We start from the raw sequence: 20,340 nt of genomic DNA on the forward strand, positions 1-20,340 counted from the left end.
GACTTGAAAATAACATTTAAAAAATAGCACGGTACATTCTCTACATACGTACTTTTTGGTATTTGATTAATTTATTTATTTTAATTAAATAATAAAAAGATGTTTGCATTAGTTCAAGTATATAACTAAAAACCAATAATATATATATATATATATATATATATATATATATATATATATATATAATATATATATATATGGGGGGTCGCATTGTTATTATTTTTAGAATTGTTTCCTAGTATTTTGTTCAAAAAGATTGCAAAAACAAATACAGTTTTTGCGTGACTGGAAAAAAAAACATTAAAATTAAAGAAATTACAAAAATTAATAAAAGCAACTATTTACAACGAAAACATTGCAACAGTCTTAAAAATCAGTAAAAGACTGGATATTTTTGTGCTTCCGTTTCAGGAACCCGAGTTTAATTCTTTGTAGTTGCTTTTCGGGTGTTTGTAACTAGTTATCATATTTTACAATATTATCAGCCATGGGGGCTGATCTATACGAGTAACATTATTATGGTTACTTTTTTTTTTTTCTTTCTACTAAACCAAAATTTAAAAAATTGAACATTATTTCCAAGAGAAATTCAAATTTCTATAATAAAAATAAATAGGTGCTTATTTAGAATTAAATCTCTCTCTCATATATATATATATATATATATATATATATATATATAATGTGTGTGTACAGAAACATATTCCAAACATCACGTAAATTGATTAAGTAGTTTTTTTTAGTATAAAAGCATTGTGATATTAGCGATTTTGATAGGATTTCAATAATAATCAATAATTACAGGGCTGATTTTAATCTCAATCATTAGAATTGAATTGTCTCCCCCTTATTTATAAAACATGGCGGATCAAAACATAACCTTTCGCTTAGTCATAAAATTTTATTTTCTTAGCTAAAAAAATAAAAAATAAAATACTCGATAAATTTACGTAATTTTTGGAATATGACATTTTCGTTCCGTGGACGGGCACGTACGTATAAAAATTTGTATTTTTTTTAATTTTATTTATTTTTATTATTATTATTATTTTATTTTATTTTTTTTTTTTCTGCAAGATTTTTCTGTATTTTTAGTTTAAAAATAGGTTGGATTCTAAATAAGCACGTTAAGTAATAATAAATTAATTAAATAACCGAATTAATAATGATAAAGGAATGTACTTTACCTCCGCCAAAGAGCACCTGCCGCTTAAAGAAATATTCCACCTCGGCGTTGTAGTGTTCCGTATAAGAGCCGAGCCGACTTCCCGTGGATCGGGATTCCGTCCAATGGACTTTGGCCACACCCCGCATAAAAACCCGAAGGGAGCGCATTTTCATGTCCCCTTTCAGTTCGACAATCACCTGGCCCGTGACCCTCTCCCCTGGGTGATAGACGGACTTGTTACTGTCTAAAAAGATCTCGAAACACTTCAGTTTGCCCATTTTTTTGTCAACATCGCTTCTTCATTTTTTGGTTTCTTTTGCACTTTTTCTCCTCCATAAAAAGGCTTTTTTTGTTTTCTTTTGTTTTTGTTTGTTTTTTGTTTTTAAATAAAAAATAATTAAAAAAGAAAAAAAAGATGCGCTCAACTGACCGTGAGACCCACAATAGGGTCCACGGTGTAAACAGCTAACTCGCACCCTTTTAAAAAGGAATTAAATTAAATAAATAATTTAAAAAAATTAAAAAAAATAGAGGACTAACCGACGACCCTAGGGTTTAAAGGAAAGGGCCAGGGAAGCTCTGCCCGTCGAGGTGCAGGAACTTCCCAGCCAGATCGTCCTCCACTCGGACAATGGTGGTCACAAAGCAACTCCGTTTAAACAACATTACACCCTCCTCATTCCTGGCTCAGTCCGGAACGACGAAAATGTTCGGAGTTAAACTAACCTGTTCGTAAAACCACATTCTGTTATTCCGCTGTTCGCTTATACCGCAGTAACTGTCAGCTTGTTCGTTTTTAAGCATTCTCAGTTCGAAAGAATAAAGATTACTGCTCAATTCCATTCGCACATATGAAACTGCACGAGATTTATCCGCCTACGATCAAAGTGTAGTATCGGGGCTTGTACAAAATTTGGAAAAATGTAACATTTATATTATTTGCAAATAAATAATTCAAAGAGTAGTATCTGTTACAACGAATTTGTCATATATATATATATATATATATATATATATATATATATATATATATATATATATATATATATATATATAAGAGGTATCTTTGGTAACAAAAAAAAAAAAAAACGGGGGGAAAAGTGCTCAATACTTTAATAGAGCTAAATATGATTTTATTATTTCAACCTCGGGTTTCTTTTTGTCTGTTTTTTTTTTTTTTGTTTTTTTTTTTTGCTTAAATCATTACAAATTGTTTCAATCGACACGACAATAATATTATCCTGTCGATATCTTCAGATGATTCAAGTCAATATATATATATATATATATATATATATATATAGTTATCCACAAATTCTGCGAGTTTTTTCTTTTGTTTGTTTTTTTAACTTCCGGTTTCTGTTTCACAGTGAATGCCCTGGAAAAGTCCATTTTGATTAATGTTTAGTTCATGTTGTAAAATTAGAAAATGGACTGTTTTTTTAACCTTTTATAAAATGATTTCATTATTATTATTATTATTAATAATAATAATATCTCTCTCTCTCTCTCTCTCTCTCTATATATATATATATATATATATATATATATATATATATATATATATATATATATATATATATATACGTGTGTGTGTGTGGTTTCAATTTTCTTATCAGTTTGTTCAAACCAAACATTCACTCGGTATCTTATATATAATATTCCAACCGAGAGATCTTTTTAAGATTCTGACCGTCCTTTTAAGTACAATTGTTTGAATATCTCTTGTACTTAGTTCACGAGGTATATTTGCTTGGTAGTTTTTTAAATTCTTTTTTATGAGTCCAGATGCTCCAAGAATTATAGGAATGATGGAGATCTTCCTATTATTTCGTTTTCACTGTACGTAGCTGTAGAATTTTTTTTTTTTTTTTTTCTTCCTTTGAAGATTGTAACGTTTGGTATGGGGCAGCTAACCCATCTGCCAACATTGCCCTGCTTTTTATTGAAACCAGCCGAAAGCTCTCTTTAGTATCCTCGCTGTTCCCTTAATTGTTTGGATCTCTTTTGCACTTGGTTCATCAGGAATATTAGTTAGGTAGGACTTCAGGTTCTTCTTCATAAGCTTGGTATGTTTTAATTTTAATAAAATATGTTACATGGAAATGTTTTGTTTTAAATGGTTTTAATTTTAATAAAATATGTTACTTTGAAATGTTTTTAAAATGGTTTTAATTTTAATAAAATATGTTACTTTGAAATGTTTTTAAAATGGTTTTAATTTTAATAAAATATGTTACTTTGAAATGTTTTTTAAAATGGTTTTAATTTTAATAAAATATGTTACTTTGAAATGTTTTTTAAAATGGTTTTAATTTTAATAAAATATGTTACTTTGAAATGTTTTGTTTTAAATGGTTTTTATTTTAATAAAATATGTTACTTTGAAATGTTTTGTTTTAAATGGTTTTTATTTTAATAAAATATGTTACTTTGAAATGTTTTTTAAAATGGTTTTAATTTTAATAAAATATGTTACTTTGAAATGTTTTTAAAATGGTTTTAATTTTAATAAAATATGTTACTTTGAAATGTTTTTAAAATGGTTTTTATTTTAATAAAATATGTTACTTTGAAATGTTTTTTTACAGAATGGTTTTATTTTAAACTAGCACGGAGACCCGACGTTGCCCAGAATTTAATAATGATCAACAAATGTTTAACAATCCCATATTTTTATTGTCATGGAAATCAAATTGATTGATTGCTTACTCTAGTTTGAGACCAATTGTACTGCCCCAGGAGGAAGGTTCACATACCTTTCCACAGTGACTTAGTCCATAATACATTATAGTCTACATTGCATGTAGAGAACCTACTGTTGCTTTATTAAATTATTTTTTATATTTAACTAGCCTAAGTACCCGACGATGCCCAGGTGTTCGGTGAGCAAGAAAAAAAAGTGATAGTAGACAGGCAGGCTCGAACTCATGACACAAAGGCAGAAAAGAAAGTCAAAGAAAATCTGACATCTTACCGCTACTCCATGACGCAACCAGAAGTCTAAAGCATTCAAATTTAACGTAGTCAATCCAAACAAAAGATGACTTGCAGAAATGGCATTGTTTTTAAACATTCAACGAAAGCAAATTAGACACAAGGGCGTTTTTAGGGGGGGAGACCAGCTGCCCAAAAAGGGGGTACTCTGGCAGTATCCAAATGAATAGTAATTGTCTCAGTATGAAGGGATTCCCCCTACATTTACTCAGGACCAATTGCAGAATCGATACTACACGGCTTGGAGGCCAGACGGTTGCGTTCGAATAGTTTCGCTTTGTTTATACAAAAAAAGACAAACAAACAGTGTAAACGATGGCACAGTGGGAATTTTGTTTAACTCGATCCAAAAAAAGATAGAGACAATGTCCATTTGCGAATCTGAGATATTACGATTTGGGAACTATGCAAAAACTTCTCACAAAATGTAACTGACGTGAGAACCCCCACCGGAAAGTCCTTTCATGGACACAAATGCTCACATCCATTTTGCCCTTTATATAATAGACTAGCGGGGGGTACCCGGCGTTGCACGGGTGTTTGTAGGCGTGTGTATGGAGGGGGGGGGGGTAATTAATAATCCTGCTTAAATATTATAAAAAAGACGATGTAAAAAAAAAATCCAAAACCAAGACATACACGAAATGATCACACACATTTTGCCTTTTATATAATAGACTAGCGGGGGGGGGGGGGTACCCGGCGTTGCACGGGTGTTTGGAGGTGTGTGTGGTTTTGGGTAAGTCAAAACAAAAGAATAATAAAAAATCGTTGCCCGGGTGTTTGTGTCGGGGTAGGGGAGGGGTTAAAATTTTTAAAAATGTTTTGGTAGGTAAGTATGAAGAATTGAAGCCGAACCCTTGAGGCAAAGTTGGAAATTAAAGTGTGAAAAAAAAAACGCGCGACGTTAACCACTGGGCCACCACGAAATAGTAACGGAAACAGGTTTGAATTTATTTAAGTATTAAGAATTGGCAGGTGCCCGTACTTAATGACTTAATGAGGTCAACTTTCACTGTGGGGCAGTATTTTATTTACTGTGGGACAACTTTTTTTAGTTTTTTTTTTTGTTTCCCCAAGATGTTGGGGGAGAAACCAGCTCCCCATCAAAAGGGGATTGTCCAAATTGAATAGCAATTGTCTGATATAAGGAGAAACTCCACATTGATCAAAGCTGATTGCTTTTCGACGTTCCCGGCGATCGCACCAAGAACAATATCTTAAGCTTCATTTCGTTTTTATTATTATACGAAAATGCCCAATCCACACGCGGCGATCAAAAAATGTTGAATATTTAGCTTTTCAAACTCAGGCAAATTAAATAGACAGGCGTTGTTAACTCGTAGATATTATCATTTAGAAGTAAGATAAAAAGTTTTAAGAAGAAGTGAGCCGACCGATCGCTTCTCGGAAAAAGACTTTCTCGGACATACACAAAAAACAAACATACATACACACATTTTTGCTTTTATATATATAGAAGACTAGCGGGGGTGCCCGGCATTGCCTGGGTGTTTGGAGATGTGTGTTGGGCCGAAAAAAACAAGTGTTAGTAGGCAGGCAGGCACGAACTCGTGACGCGAAGGCAAAAAAGAAAGTGAAAGAAAACCTGACATCTTACCACTACGCTATGATGCGACAGGAAGTGAAAAGCATTCAAATTTAGCGATGACGATCAAAAAGTTGACTTGCAGAAATGAATATTAAAGTGATTGAGTTTACGCAGATGCAGAAATGAACGACTGACTGGAGGCCAGTTAAGCTTCCCGCTTTCTGTCGTTTTATTTATTTGTTTCCCTACCATGTTGGGGAAAAGCAGCTCCTCCAAAAAGTGGGAACTCTGGCAGTGTCCAAATGAATAGCAATTGTCTGATATGAACGGTTTCCCCTACATTGATCAACGCTTCAAGATATGCTGGCCTGGAAGGGCCAGGTGGTATGCCTTCGCTTCGATTAGTTTATCTTTATTTATACGAGAAATACAAACTAACACTTGAAATCAGGGATTTTTTAAAAACTCCATCAAAATAAAAAATAGAGACGATGTCCATTTTCAAATCTAAGATATTAAATTGGAAAAACCAAAAAAAAGCAAAAAGGAAAAAAAAGATGTAAAAGAGGAAAAAAATTTAGGTAGGAAGCTAGTCTCGAACCCGAAGCATCGAGGCTAAGGCGGAAAAAAAAAAAGCCTGACACATTGCCCCTACGACAAAGAGACATACAATTGAGAACAGATAAAATTAAGCCTTTAAAAACACTTGCAGGTGGTTTAAACTAACGTCAATTGTCATAGTAGCAGAAGGAGAGAAAATAAAGGAATGATTTTTTCGGCACCCTCCTTGTAGAAAAGGGTCCAGTTTAGGGTGAAGGAATTAATGTTTTTGACCAATTTTTCGATATTTTTCATCCAAGATGCCGGACTTCAAAATGATACCAATCTCGTAAAAATCCGAGGGGGATGTACCCGGCGTTGCCCGAGTGTTTGGAGGTGTGTGTGGTCGGCGGGGGGTGGGGGTGTTAATCAAACCTAAGAATAAGCGAAATAAAAAAAAAACAAAAAAGAAAACAGAAAAACGAACGTTAAAACTTATCTGAAAAATACAGCGGGGAAGGCATGTGCTCGGGCGGTGGGGGGGGGGGTAATCAAAACATAAGAATAAGCGAAGTAAAACTTAAAAAAATCGAAAAAAAACACAAAAAAAACTAACGTAAGGCAAACGAACGATGGTAAATGTAAAAATCAGAAAAACAAAAAAGAAAACAGAAAAACGAACTTTAAAACTTCTTTAAAAAATCTGAAAAATAAAAACCAAAAAAAAAAAACATGTGAAAAATGGCTTCAATATTATGCTTCAATATTAAAATTTAAAATATCTGTGGGTACCCGGCGTTGGCCGGATGTTTTTGGGTGTGTGTGGTCGGCGGGGGTAGGGGGGGTGTTAATGAAAACCTAAGAATAAGCGAAGTAAAAAAAACAGAAAAACGAACGTTGCGTGAAAAATGGCTTAAATAACCCTGCTTCAATATTAAAATTTAAAAAATCAAAAAAAAAAAAGACGTCTCACACCACGATTTGAACCCAAAACATTTAGATAATGACCCAACACTCTAACCAACTGAGCTAACACGACGTACATGAAATTATGTCAGTTCTTCAAATATTTAAACTAAATCAGGTTATGACGTCGTCTGACGCATGCGTAGAACCGATCGCATCATGAGAGGACGGTTTTTGCTGACCTTCTCCTGTAGAAAAGTGCTGATTTCAGGGTGAAAAAATTAACGTTTTTGGCCAATTTTTCGATATTTGTCGAGCGAAGGATGGGGCTTTCATATGAGACCAAATTTGTGAATTTTTGTTCTGTCTGTCGAAAGTTTTTAGCAGACATACAAGCACACATATATACATACATTTTCGCTTTTATATATATATAGACTAGTGGGTGTACCCGGCGATGCCCGGGTGTTTGGAGGTGTGTGTGGTTTTAGGTAAATCCAAACTCGGGGGGGGGGGTAAAATAAAAAAAAGTTTTGGTAGGTGAGTATGAGGATCGAACCCGAACCTTTGAGGCAAAGTTGGAAATTAAAGTGTAAAAAAAAAAAGTGCGACGTTAAACATTGGGCCACCACGACATACAAGGGAGACACGTTTGAATTTATTTATTTAACTATTAAAAACACGTGTCCGAAATAAAAGTTAACTCTGCTGCTTCCATTTGACCTAATTAAGAAGGTCAAATAGAAGTCACGCAGTTAACTTTTGCTGCAAGGCAGCGTTTGGGTTTGTTTACCCAAATTTGACTGTTTTTTTCCTCAACAGATGTTGGGGAGAGGGAAACCAGCTGCCAATTGTCCAAATTGAATAGCAATTGTCTGATATACAATATTGACTAAAGCTGATTGCTTCTGGACATTTCCCGGCGCGATGCCGAGAACGCTCCCTTAGGTTTGAATTAGTTTCGCTTTTTATACGAAAAAGCCGAATCAACACACGAGAAGCCAAAATAGCAATAATTTTATAAAAGTCGATGTAAATAAATCTAGACGCGATGCGCTTTCCCAAATCCTAGATATTATAATCTACGACCTATATAAACAGTTGTAAGCGATCGTAATTCCCCTCCCCCCCGGGGACGGTGTGCGAGAAAATCCTTTGTGAGACATACACAAAATGGTCACACACATTTTGCCTTTTATATATATAGAAGATTAGCCTGGGTGCTTGGCATTGCCCTTTGTTTGGAGGTGTAAAAAAAAAATACATACATACATGCATACATACATTTAAACAGATAAGATTCAGATTATAGAAGTTTTTGCAAGACATACAAACATACATACATGCATACATACATTTAAACAGATGAGATCTTGATTATAGAAAATGGCTTGGATAAAAGTTTAAAATGCAAATGTCAAGTATCATGCTTCCATTAGATATACAGAAGTTTAAATGTAATGTAAACCAACATCTTGTTAATCTTTCCTAGGCATGGCCCCCAATAGTAGCCCCTTACGTCCAAGTACCAATATGCTTTGTAAGGGGTGAACATAATAATAAAAAAAAAAAATGAGTACCCTTTAAAATGGGCTTCGAAATCTAGTAGGTGATGCCTTTTTCTTCGACTTGCAACTTCTTTCTCACAAGATGAGAACAATAGTCCGAATAATTCAAATAATGCAAATTATCAATCCTCATCTAAAAAAGATTCACGCGTGATGCAATGTGTTACCCCAATTGCCAACATCATTACCCCAATTGCCAACATCACTGACTCCAAACGTTGTTTCTGTAGTCTTCTTTTCCCCTGTCTTCTCTTCTGGCCATGTCTTCGTCTTTCACATTGACAGCTGCCGAGGGGTGCACACAGGTTAACAAGTATAAAAAATTGGACCATAGCGGTCCAAATCTTGAATTGTGACCAGCCCCAGTTGATAATCACTGGACTTTAAGGATTGGACCAACAGCATCTTGCAAGGGAAAAGTTTTAAGCTGAGCAGAGACAAATATGTCCTAAAATGGAGTACTGCTGCTATGTTTGGTAAGGAGCTCACAAGAGGTTTCTCCAACCCTCAATATCCATGACAAATAGTACCCTACCTGAGAATTCTACCTTCAAACTCTTTGGCCTAACATTTGCAGGCAATATGAACTGGAGCAAATATATAGAGGCCTTTTGACCACTGTACACTCTTTAACCCTTATCCTCGAGTGGGATCTGGGCCTTGATAAGTGGTGATTCCCTTGCAACAAAAAATAAAAAAGGATAAACTTGGTCGCATATTCGAAAACATTATTTTGTAAGTTTAATCTCAAAATTTAGAAAACCCACTGTTGTTTTGATCCCCGCCCCCTCCCACTACTACCACTTTTTTTAGGGGTGGGGGTGGGGGTCCTCACTAAACCACCTCCACACACCCGGACACCACTAGTATTAATAAATTAATATAAAGATGCATTATTGTAATACTTTTGGTAAGGGAGATTTGGAAGGGAGTAGTTTGTGGGGACTAAGGTGGAGGTAAACTGCTGGGTAAACAGATCATCTTTCTCAGTTGCATGTAAGCGACCTCATGGTTGTTGGATAGTGGGAGTATTGTAATAGTTTTGTGTATCCCTGTGAGGATATTGGAAATTGGAAGCTTCTATTTATATACAGGGGTGATAAAGCCTTACTAATAAGATGGAACCACACACTTCTACCAACCAATCAGAAACCGAATCATTCCAATTACATTGTGAAGGCTGCTGCAAAGAAGGTGAGTTCCCTCTATCGAGCTAGAAGACTACTCACACCTGAGAGTATTCTGTACCTCTACAAGACCACCATTAGATCCTTCTTAGACAATAGGACCATCCAGGTTGTCATTAACATACATCCAAGCAGAATAATATTAATGCAAGAATGCCTCAGGAGTCGATCCTTGGACCACTATTATTCCTGATATTCATAAACGACCTTCCTGATAATATTGTATCCAAGAGGAGTATATTTGCTGATGATACAATGCTCTTTAACATGCAAGAAGGAAGAACAGATGTAGATATATCTAAGACAATGGGAGAATCGTTAGAAAATGACGTCCAGCCCATAGTGGAATGGGGTTGTAAATGGGTGGTAACATTTAATGCTAGTAAAACTAAGCTGCTGTCCTTTAACAATTACAAGACACGTCTCCAACCGCCAATATCCATGACAAATAGCACTCTATCTGAGGATTCTACCTTCAAACTCCTCAGCCTAACATTTGCGGGCAATATGAACTGGAACAAATACATAGAGGACATTGCAAAGGCTGCTGCAAAGAAGGTGGGTTCCCTCTATCGAGCTAGAATACTACTCATGCCTGAGAGCATCTACCACTAGCCTTTCCCTCTTCGATAAAGTCCAAAAAAAGAGTTGTCAATCTAATCGGTCCCACTTTATCAACTAAGCTCCAGCCCCTGTCCCATCCCTGCAATGTTGCATCACTGTGCCTGTTTTACAAATATTTTAATGGAATGTGTTCTGATGAACTCCTTTCACTTGTACCCCCTCGATGTACATATCCCCAAATCTGCTTAGCAATAACTAACCCCCTCCAAACAATTAACAACAAAATAAAAACTAAAAATAAATAAACCAAATCATAGTCCCCCCCCCGCCTCCAAACATAAGCGAACACCCAACAGGTCAAGACATACTTACCAAGAAATCATCTCACCAAGGAGACGCATAAAAACTTTAACATTAAGACTCGAATTTTAAAGTAACCTCCCTCCTCCCACCCCACATATTCACCTTCCCCTCCATGTATCCCTATGCCCTCGGCCACACCAGAAATAAACTTCCCAGACCCTCCCCCACAAGTTCCTTAAACCCCAAAACTAAAACATTATAGACATACCAAGCGCTCCCCACCTTCCCCCCTTGTTCCCTTCCTCTATCTCTTCCGCCCTCCTCGCACCCCCCCCCTGACCTCATTCACTCTTTCATCCCAAAATAGCAACATTTCTGTAAAAGTCTGAGGATGCTACAGACGGCCAAAAAAACGGCCAAGTAGCTGAAACAATAATGTAACTTAACAGAAAGATACGGTAATAAAAAATAAAACGCAAGGTATATATATATATATATATATATGATTATTATTATTATTATTATCAGCGGCGGAGTTTTAAAAAAATAGCAGACGAAACCAGTAAGCGTTTCTAACTGAAATCATAATTTGAACCTTAAATTCATGGTTAAACGAGGAATTGTCTTGCACATGTTCGGGTGTTTTATGCTTATGTTTTTGTGTAAATTTTTCCGGCCAAAAGCAGCATCAGCGGCGGAGTTTTAAAAAATATAGCAGACGAAACAAGTAAGCGTTTGTAACTGAAATTATAATTTGAACCTTAAATTCACGGTTAAACAAGGAATTGTCTTTCACATGTTTGGATGTTTTATGTTTCTGTTTTTGTGTACATTTTTTTCTGGCCAAAAACAACATCATCAAGGAGTTAAAAAAAAAAAAGCAGATGAACAAAGTAAGCGTTTCTAACTGAAATTATTATTATTATTATTATTATTATTGTCATTGTTGTTGTTGTTCTTCTTCTTCTTATTATTATTATTATTATTTTATTATTATCATTATTATTATTATTATTATTATTATTATTATTATTATTATTATCATTATCATCATTATTATTACAATTATTTAAAAAAATTTACTTTATTGGTTATTACTATTATTACTAATATTATTGCTAGTAGTAGTAGTAGTGGTGGTGGTGGTAGTAGATGTGGTATGTTTTTATTATTACTGTAGCTGTAATGGTAGGTATCGTTTTTGCTGTCGTTGCTATTGTTGTTGTTGCTGTTATTATTATTGCTACCGATATTAGTGTTGCTATTATCATTGTAGATTTTATTTCTATTATTGTTGGTGGTGGTAATGGGAATAGTGGTTGTGATGGAGGGGATCTTTTACCTTGGTGGAGAACCCTCCTAGAGATAATGTCTCAATAAAACTATCGGTGGTGGTGCAACCTTAAATTCACTCCATTTATGGGAGAATGTCAAATCAAAATATTGAAAATAATGACGTGAATGAGGCTGGAACATCTTGCGATGGTCTCACGTCTGGTAGGTGTCCCACTGGTCAACAGGGTGGGTCCTGTCGTCATCATACAACTGCTCGAAATTCTGAGGATGTGGTTGGATATAGGGGAAGTGAGAATTGCTAGAGAGGGTCCCAAGACACAAAGGGAGTTGGAACAGGAAATGTCAAAAAACCATGAACGGATGAGGAAAGAAGAGTACTTTGTAAGAAGTGGAAGTACCAAATCTGGTGGATATATCCGAAAAGTGAAGGAAGAATGGGAATCGAGAAGAAGAGGAGCTAGAAGTGTTGCGAGTTTAGTATCCCAGTTAAGACAAATTAAAAATAACAACCTACTTTCAATGATTGCAAGAAAAGGGATTAAATGGATGATTAGGAATGAAATGAATAACGAAAGTAAAATTGATGAAACTAGCTCTGATGAAAGAACTGAGAGAGTGGAAGCACAGAAGGGAGGTATGGAATCCTATCGTTAGGGGAAGTAATGAGAAAGAGTTTGAAGGATTTAAGGCAGATGAGATCATTGACTCTGAGACAATGGAACCAGTGAAAGGAACAGATGTATGGAGAAGTGGTGATGAAGCTCGAACTTTGACTTCTGTAGAAAAAGTACTTCAGAAGTTAAGAGAGGTTCTTCTTAGAGACGATATCATAGAGATTCCAAGTATAAAGAGTAGTGATAGGCGGAAGGTGAAAAACGAGGTCAAAATAATTCAAGGAGTAATTCACAACATCATAAGAAAGAACATATCGATTACGGAACTTAACAGGCTTCTGTATGCAGCCTCATACATTATTGCAAATCGTCTTGGCTTATTACAGAAGAAAAAGAGAGAAATGGAGGATAGAAGGCCACACTGGCAGAGGCAGCTTGAAGAAAGTATTAAACGGTGGCGGAAAGACATTGGTAGAATCGAAGAAATAAGAAAAGGAGTTAAACTAGGACAGAAAGCTAAGGACGAGATTGAAAGGCGGTATAGATTGCTGGAAAAGGGAACGATGAACATTCTAACAATGTTGAAAGAGAAGGTCCACACTGGGGTTATGAAAATTAGGAACTTTGTCGGAAAAAGTCTCAGCTGTATAAAGAATTAAATGGTAGTAAACAGGCGGGAAATAACAACACTCCAAATGCAAAAGATGGAAGAAGTTCTGGAGTGGGATTTGGTCTGTCGAATGGTGATATAATGAGAAGAGGCTAGCTGGTTGGGAGAGGTCAGAGAAAGGCTATCAGAAATGCAGCAGATGAAGAACGTTGAGATAATCATCGATGACTAATGTCAGTTGGCATACGAAGGATGACAAACTGGAAGTCACCTGGTCCAGATGGAGTGATGGGATTCTGGTTTAAACAGTTTCCATGCCTTTATCCACCTTTAGCTGCTGCTCTGCAAAGGGTTGTAGAGTCGGGAGATATCCCTGATTGGCTTGTGAAGGGAAGAACAACACTGATTAGGAAAGATCCTGCAAAAGGAACATATGCCAATAATTATAGACCAATTACATGTCTGCCATTGATGTGGAAACTGTTGACTGGAATATTTGTGGAGAAAATTTATGAACATCTTGAGAGTAATGGTGTTTTTTCTGACGAACAAAAGGGGTGCCGGAAAGGCTCGAGAGGTACTAAAGAGCAACTACTAATTGATACAGCGATAATGCAGGATGCAAAGAAGAAGAGGAATCTGAGCGTAGCATGGATCGATTACAGAAAGACTTATGACATGGTGCCTCATTCATGGATACGTGAAACACTATTGGTGATGAAGTTTGCTGAGAATGTGGTAGGGTTTTTGGAGACAAGTATGGCTCAATGGAAAACAGTGCTGACAGCAAACAGAGAGGAGATGGGGCAGGTTGGCATTAAACGTGGGATATTCCAAGGAGATTCATTATCGCCACTTCTCTTTGTAATGATAATGATGCCACTGAGCATCCTCTTGAAGAGAGAAAAACTGAGGTATAACTTTGGATCTGGTGACAGATGCCTTAACCATCTACTGTTTATGGATGATTTGAAAATATTTGGTAGAAATGAAAAGGAAATGGAGATACTGGTAGAACTTGTGGGGGCATACTCAGAAGACATTGGGATGGAGTTTGGGATTAGTAAATGTGCGGTGCTGGTGATGAAAAGAGGAGTAAAGGTTCATTAGAATGGAATAGTGCTGCCAAATGGAGAAATAATGAAAGAAATAGAAGATACAGGATATAAGTATTTGGGAGTGCTGGAGGGTGTAGGCATCATGAACAGAGAAATGAAGGAAAAAGTCAGGAAGGAGTATCTTAGAAGAGTGAAGCTAATTGCAAAGTCGAAACTGTATGGAGGAAACCTAATGAAAGCAGTAAATGCATGGGCAGTCAGTGTTTTGAGATACAGTGTTGGAATTTTAGAATGGTCTCACAAGGATTTGCATGCCATGGATATCAAAACAAGAAAAGTTTTAGCAATGTTTGGTATATTTCATATTCGAAGTAGCGTAGCAAGGCTGTATCAAAAGAGGAAAGATGGTGGGAGAGGATTGAAAAGTGTAAAAGATTGTGTTAGAACCGAGGAGATGTCGTTGAAGGAGCATGTGGTTAGAAATGAGGAGTGGATGCTTAAGGTTGTGGCCAATGAAGTGGAGGTATGTGAGACCAAGGCTGATTATGTGAAACGTATGGATAGAGAAAAGGCAGAGGAACTGGCTAGGAAGAAAATGCATGGAAGTTTCTTCCATGATATATAGCAGAAGTGGCTGATGAAAGATCATGGCAATGGCTTAGAGCTGGGTATCTGGCTAAGAGTACTGAAGCTTTTGTTTGTGCAGCACAAGAGCAGGCATTAGGAACATGATTGTTCAAAAAAGTGGTTCTAGGAGAGGAAGTTGAAGCAGAATACCGGATTTGTGGTAAGATCTCAGAGTCAATTGGGCACCTTGCAGCAGGGTGTAGTGGACTGGCCCAGAAAGAGTACCACAAAAGACACGATCGCATGGGATGCTGGATATATTGGGAGGTGTATAAGAGGGTTAGGGTGAAGTGTGCTGGAAAATGGTTTAAGGAGGTGCCTGATGAAGTGAGAACAAGTGATGATGGCAAGGTAGAGGTATGGTGGGACAAAAGTGTCATAACGACCAAGCAATTGGAACATAATCGTCTGGATTTGGTCGTCATTGACAAGGTCTCAAAAAACTGGCAGATTGTAGACTTCTCAGTGCCCTGGGACAGGAATGTGAGAGAGAAGGAGAATGAGAAGTGGAGCAATTATGCTCCATTGGCCTTGGAGATAAGGCATATACACGGGGTTAAAACACAAATAATCCCGGTCGTAGTTGGTACACTAGGAGTAGTATCAAGTCATCTGGAAGGACAATTGAAAAAACTACAAATCCCCGATGTTTTAGACGACCTTCAGACCTCTGCAATTATAGGTACCACCAACATCCTTAGGAAAACCCTTGATCTTTGAAGTTCCTGGTTTGAAGCCAGGATTAAGGGAAATCCTCTAGAAATGAATCCCATCCTTTTCCAGAGAGACGCTGATAAACGAAATCAGAATTATTATTATTATTATTATTATTATTATTATTATTATTATTTATTAAATATTTAAATATTTTTATTTAAATATTCATTAAAATATATATATATATATATATATATATATATATATATATATATATATATATATATATAATAAAAGTTACAATAAGTTTACCAATGTAATCAAAATGGTAAACTTAAAATATATTATAAATATTAAAGAGTTAATATTTACAAGTAAAATACACTCAGCCAGATGTAAAAAGCTCAATAAAACCGAAAAGGAAATAGAGCTTATAATATGAACAAATGATTAATAAAACATGTTAAAAGACATCTTGAAAAAGAGTTAAAAACATATTTAATTTCAAAAAAGGAAGCACAAGATAAGTGGATAGTCCTTAATCCGCGGAGTTTCAAAGAAATACTCTCCTTATCATCAGAGTATGTGTATGTGTATGTATATACATGCATACATGTGTATGTGTATGTATATACATGTATATACATACACACACGCATGTGAATGTGTATACGTGTATGAATACATATACAATAATACTTTTTTCCAAGGAACTCTGCCTTTTGGATTATTTTGAACCATTTGGAATTTACCCATTGGATTGAAATTTTAAATTCGACCGTTTTGGATTTTACCATTTTTGGATTTTTACCCTTCACCGGACTATCCATTCATGTGAAATCTTTTTATTATTTTTCTTTTGCCTCCTGTTCCCCTTACCTCACCCTTTTTTTAACCAAGTAAGATCTTTGACTTACTTGTAGTTTCATTAAATACTTTTATATGCAAAATCCGATCCTGCATTTTGCTAATTCCAGCCCTCTGATGAGAAGGAGAGTATTTCTTCGAAACTCCACGGATTAAGGACTATCCACTTATCTTGTGCTTCCTTTTTTAAAATTAAATATGTTTTTAACTCCTTTTCAAGATGTCTTTTAACATGTTTTATTAATCATTTGTTCATATATCTATATATATATATATATATATATATATATATATATATATATATATATATATATATAATGTATAGATACGTATGTGTGTGTATTTGTGCGTATAATAATAAATTTAAACTATAAAAACATTAATAAAATATAAATAGAAAAAAGGTTGCCTTTCGGGCCAAGATCAAAGTATAGTATCTGCCTCCTCTCTTGTTTTTACGGCAACGGCTGCTGTTGTTGTTGCTGCTGAGTGCTGCCTTGGAGCAAATGTTTATTTCTGCTTTGGTCGTAAATTTTCTGAGTGAATAAAAAAATATATAACTCAAAGTGTAGTATCTGTTCTTATGCTACACTTTAATTTTTGGTCTCGGTTAATGGAGGAGAAATCCTTCATGACTGATACATTTTTTTTATTTTTGTTACTAACCAGAGTGCCCCTTTTTGGGGAGCTGGTTTCCCCCACATTAAAAACCGACCCTGTGACTAACTCTGCCCTCGTGAGGAGGCAAGTAAAAAAAAAAAAAAAAAAAAGAAAAAAGCACGCATTTTTTTTTTGGCATGGCTTCAAAAGTTACGGAAGACCCTAAAGACATAGGACAACCTTGTCGAAACTAATTAAACTCTAACTAGTTTTGTGAATAGAATAGAAATTAGATAGGTTCCGTCATTTCTTTTCTATAAGAAACGCGGCGCAACCTTTTCAATAAATAAATAACATTAATATGAATAAGATGAATAAGATTATATATATTTTTTAAATTATTTTATTCTTGCATGGGCCACCTTACTTAGCGCGTGCTGAAGTTATTTGCGTTATCTCCCCTTGATTTCATCCGCTCTTCAATTGTTTGAAACCAGTTTTCGAATTTATCGCAACTGAAATAATATGAAAACTTTCGGCGCAGATTTTTAAAATCCTTATAAACATTTTTCTGAAAAGAAAATTGAAAGAAAGAAAGAAAGAAAAAAAAATACCGAGTAAGTTTTAAGACGATAATTTTTCCATTTTATTTCAGAAATATTCAGAAATAATTTTTATGTTAAAATAAATGGTTACGCATTTGTTTTCGTGACCGGCTTGTTTGTTTACCGTTACATTTTCAAAATTCTGTTGTAAATATTTGATATATTTTGCAAATTTTATTGTTTTAAGAAATGTTAAAATAATAATAAAAATGGTACTCATTCAGAATACGGACCGTGTTATTATTTAGATAAAATTTTCGATACTTCTGCATTTATATTACTGCGCTGAAAAATGTTATTTCGAAAGCCCTTCTTAATATGGGGAAGAGATGGTGGGTCTGACCTTAATCGGGGTTGCCAGATTGTAATAAATATTTAAAAGCAAATCTTTCAGAAACAAAAAGGCCAAATTGATAACTCTAGCCAAATTTTCACAAACAAAAAAGCCAAATTGAAAAAAAAAAACAAAAAAAACAACGAGCGTGCGTAAATATATAAACATTTTTCACGTCATTGTTATTTTTTTGTGTGTGCTTGTGTAGATTGGTGATGTTTTAAACCGACCTATTTCATATATCTATATTTATATATTGAAGAGTTTGGCTCCCAAATATTTGCGTCGTTTTTATTAGGATTTTTTCCGGAAAAAAAAAAAAAAAATAAATATGCGGTAGTTTTTTTACGACCTATCCCAGCAGCGTAGTATAAATACGCCAATGTTAAGAACAGCTTTCGGGATAAACACCCCCAACCTCGAAAGCCGTTCTTAACATGGGAAGGTTGGGGTATTTATAATGCGCTGAGGCACTGTGAGGCGAAGCAATAAGCATTGAGGCAAGGCAAGGCACGTAGTAAAAATTTACCATATACGCAAGTTTATTTGTTAATTATTTTATCCTTTTCATGCGATTTGACATTTGCAGGTTTTCTGATATTCTAAAATAAAAATAAAAAATTTTGTACATCACCACTTACTAAGGCCTTGAGGCCACTCGAGGATAAGGGTTAAAAAGTGTACAGTAGAAATTGGGGGTTTGTATTACTGTACACATAGATTCGAAAAAGTTGTCAAAAAACAAATATATAACAAATAAATGTTATCAAAGGCAAGATAAGTTACTTTTATACCTAACTGGATATGTTTTTAGTGTTTTTATTTAATGTAGCATGTTTATTCAGCTCGAAAAACATACAGTGTTTACCGATGTATGTATTGGAAGATTCAAGATGGCACCCGACTCTCTCTTTAACACGGTAAGTTTGGGAAAAATATAAAACTAGACAAAATACTGTTAGAAACTTGCTCAATATATGTTACCGTGACATAGGTTGACATATATTCGGTGTTTTTTAAATAGTATTTTGTCTAGTTTATTATTTATAACACCTTTTCCCAAACTTACCGTGTTAAAGAGAAAGTCGGGCGCCATTTTGAATCTTCCAATACATCGGTAAACACTGTTTTTCGAGCTGAATAAACATGTTACATTGAATAAAAACACGAAAAATATATCCAGTTTGCTAGAAAAGTAACTTATCTTGCCTTTGATAACATTTATTTGTTCTATATTTGTTTTTTGACAACTTTTTCGAATCTATGTGTACAGTAATACAAACCCAAAACTTGTTTACGTTAGACTTGAAGACAACTATATTGTAATCAGCTGGATGAATATTGCATGTAAAATTGTCGCCGACAAATGGAATAACGTTATGCGTTCCGACGGCAAGCCAAACAACATACGTGCCCGCGTTGTTTTGCTTATGGCAACAAGCAGTGACAATTTTACATGTTATTCCTTTTCAGAATACCCGCAAACCTAATTATACCATCAAATTAAGGTGCATATGAAAGGCAGCGAGAAACAACAAATTGACTTTAATAAAGAAAATGTTTTTTTCTTTTTTTTTTTATGCTACATAGAGAAAAGTGTAAATGCGCGCCGTTTTACAAGTTGTCATTGTGCGGAGGGAGACAACTCTCTTTTACTAAGAGATCCGTTCGTTTATTTATCTCCTAATTTAGGACGCTTGATGCAGTATTTTTTATTAAATCAAAACTTTAAAAAGAAAAAATAAGCAAAAGTTAACATTAATAAAACAAAATGTAGTTTTTACGCGACTATTAAGAGAAAACCAACAATATTTTCATTAGATGAAAACATTAAAAAAAAAAGTTGCGCAACTTTTTTTTTTAATTAAAAAGGATGCTAGTGCAGCTGCAGAGAGTGATTGGGTAGCAGTGTCAGAAATTTCGTGAAAACTATTGAATAATTCCACCCGCTATCTTTCGAAGCTTATAACACCTCGAAAAATGTAATTCAAGCCCTGATTTTATTTTTTCAATTAAAGGAGCAAGGACCAAGGTTTCATTAAAAAAACAAAACAAAAAAACGTGTTTTAAAAAAAAAAAAAAAAAAAGGTTTTAAACTTCGGACTTTACAGGTAAATTTCTAAAAAAAAACACTACTTTTTTTATTTTAAATTTGAATATATTATTTATTGATCTTTTATCTTCAATTTGTGATATATAAAACTTTGGTACATAAATTATTTACTTTTTTAATAGACATTTGAAAATGGGGGGGTGGCGTGAATTAAAAAAAAAACGTTTGTCTAAA

The 20,340-nt window shown here is 34.8% G+C and overlaps 2 protein-coding genes across 3 annotated transcripts in view; one reads left to right on the forward strand and one right to left on the reverse strand.

The window, feature by feature from the left end:
* The window catches only part of LOC145259824 (arrestin domain-containing protein 3-like), a 96,907-nt gene extending 94,997 nt beyond the window's left edge, over window positions 1-1,910 (reverse strand). The window contains exon 1 of the mRNA XM_080117625.1: window positions 1,188-1,910. Within this exon, the coding sequence (XP_079973751.1) occupies window positions 1,188-1,446 (259 nt within the window). The 5' untranslated portion in view covers window positions 1,447-1,910. The remainder of the gene's footprint in view (window positions 1-1,187) is intronic.
* The window catches only part of LOC145259825 (anaphase-promoting complex subunit 10-like), a 52,759-nt gene that overhangs the window by 2,667 nt on the left and 29,752 nt on the right, over window positions 1-20,340 (forward strand). Inside the window, exon 1 of one of the 2 annotated variants that reach the window (XM_080117627.1) lies at window positions 17,579-17,731. The exons of the other annotated variant lie outside the window; for it this stretch is intronic. The gene's annotated coding sequence lies outside the window, so the exon portion shown is untranslated. Of the gene's footprint in view, window positions 1-17,578; window positions 17,732-20,340 lie in introns of those variants that run through there. 2 annotated transcript variants of the gene reach the window in all.

Source organism: Euprymna scolopes, chromosome 35 (genome assembly GCF_053919585.1).
Source record: "Euprymna scolopes isolate OS-2025 chromosome 35, ASM5391958v1, whole genome shotgun sequence".
Taxonomy (NCBI): domain Eukaryota; kingdom Metazoa; phylum Mollusca; class Cephalopoda; order Sepiida; family Sepiolidae; genus Euprymna; species Euprymna scolopes.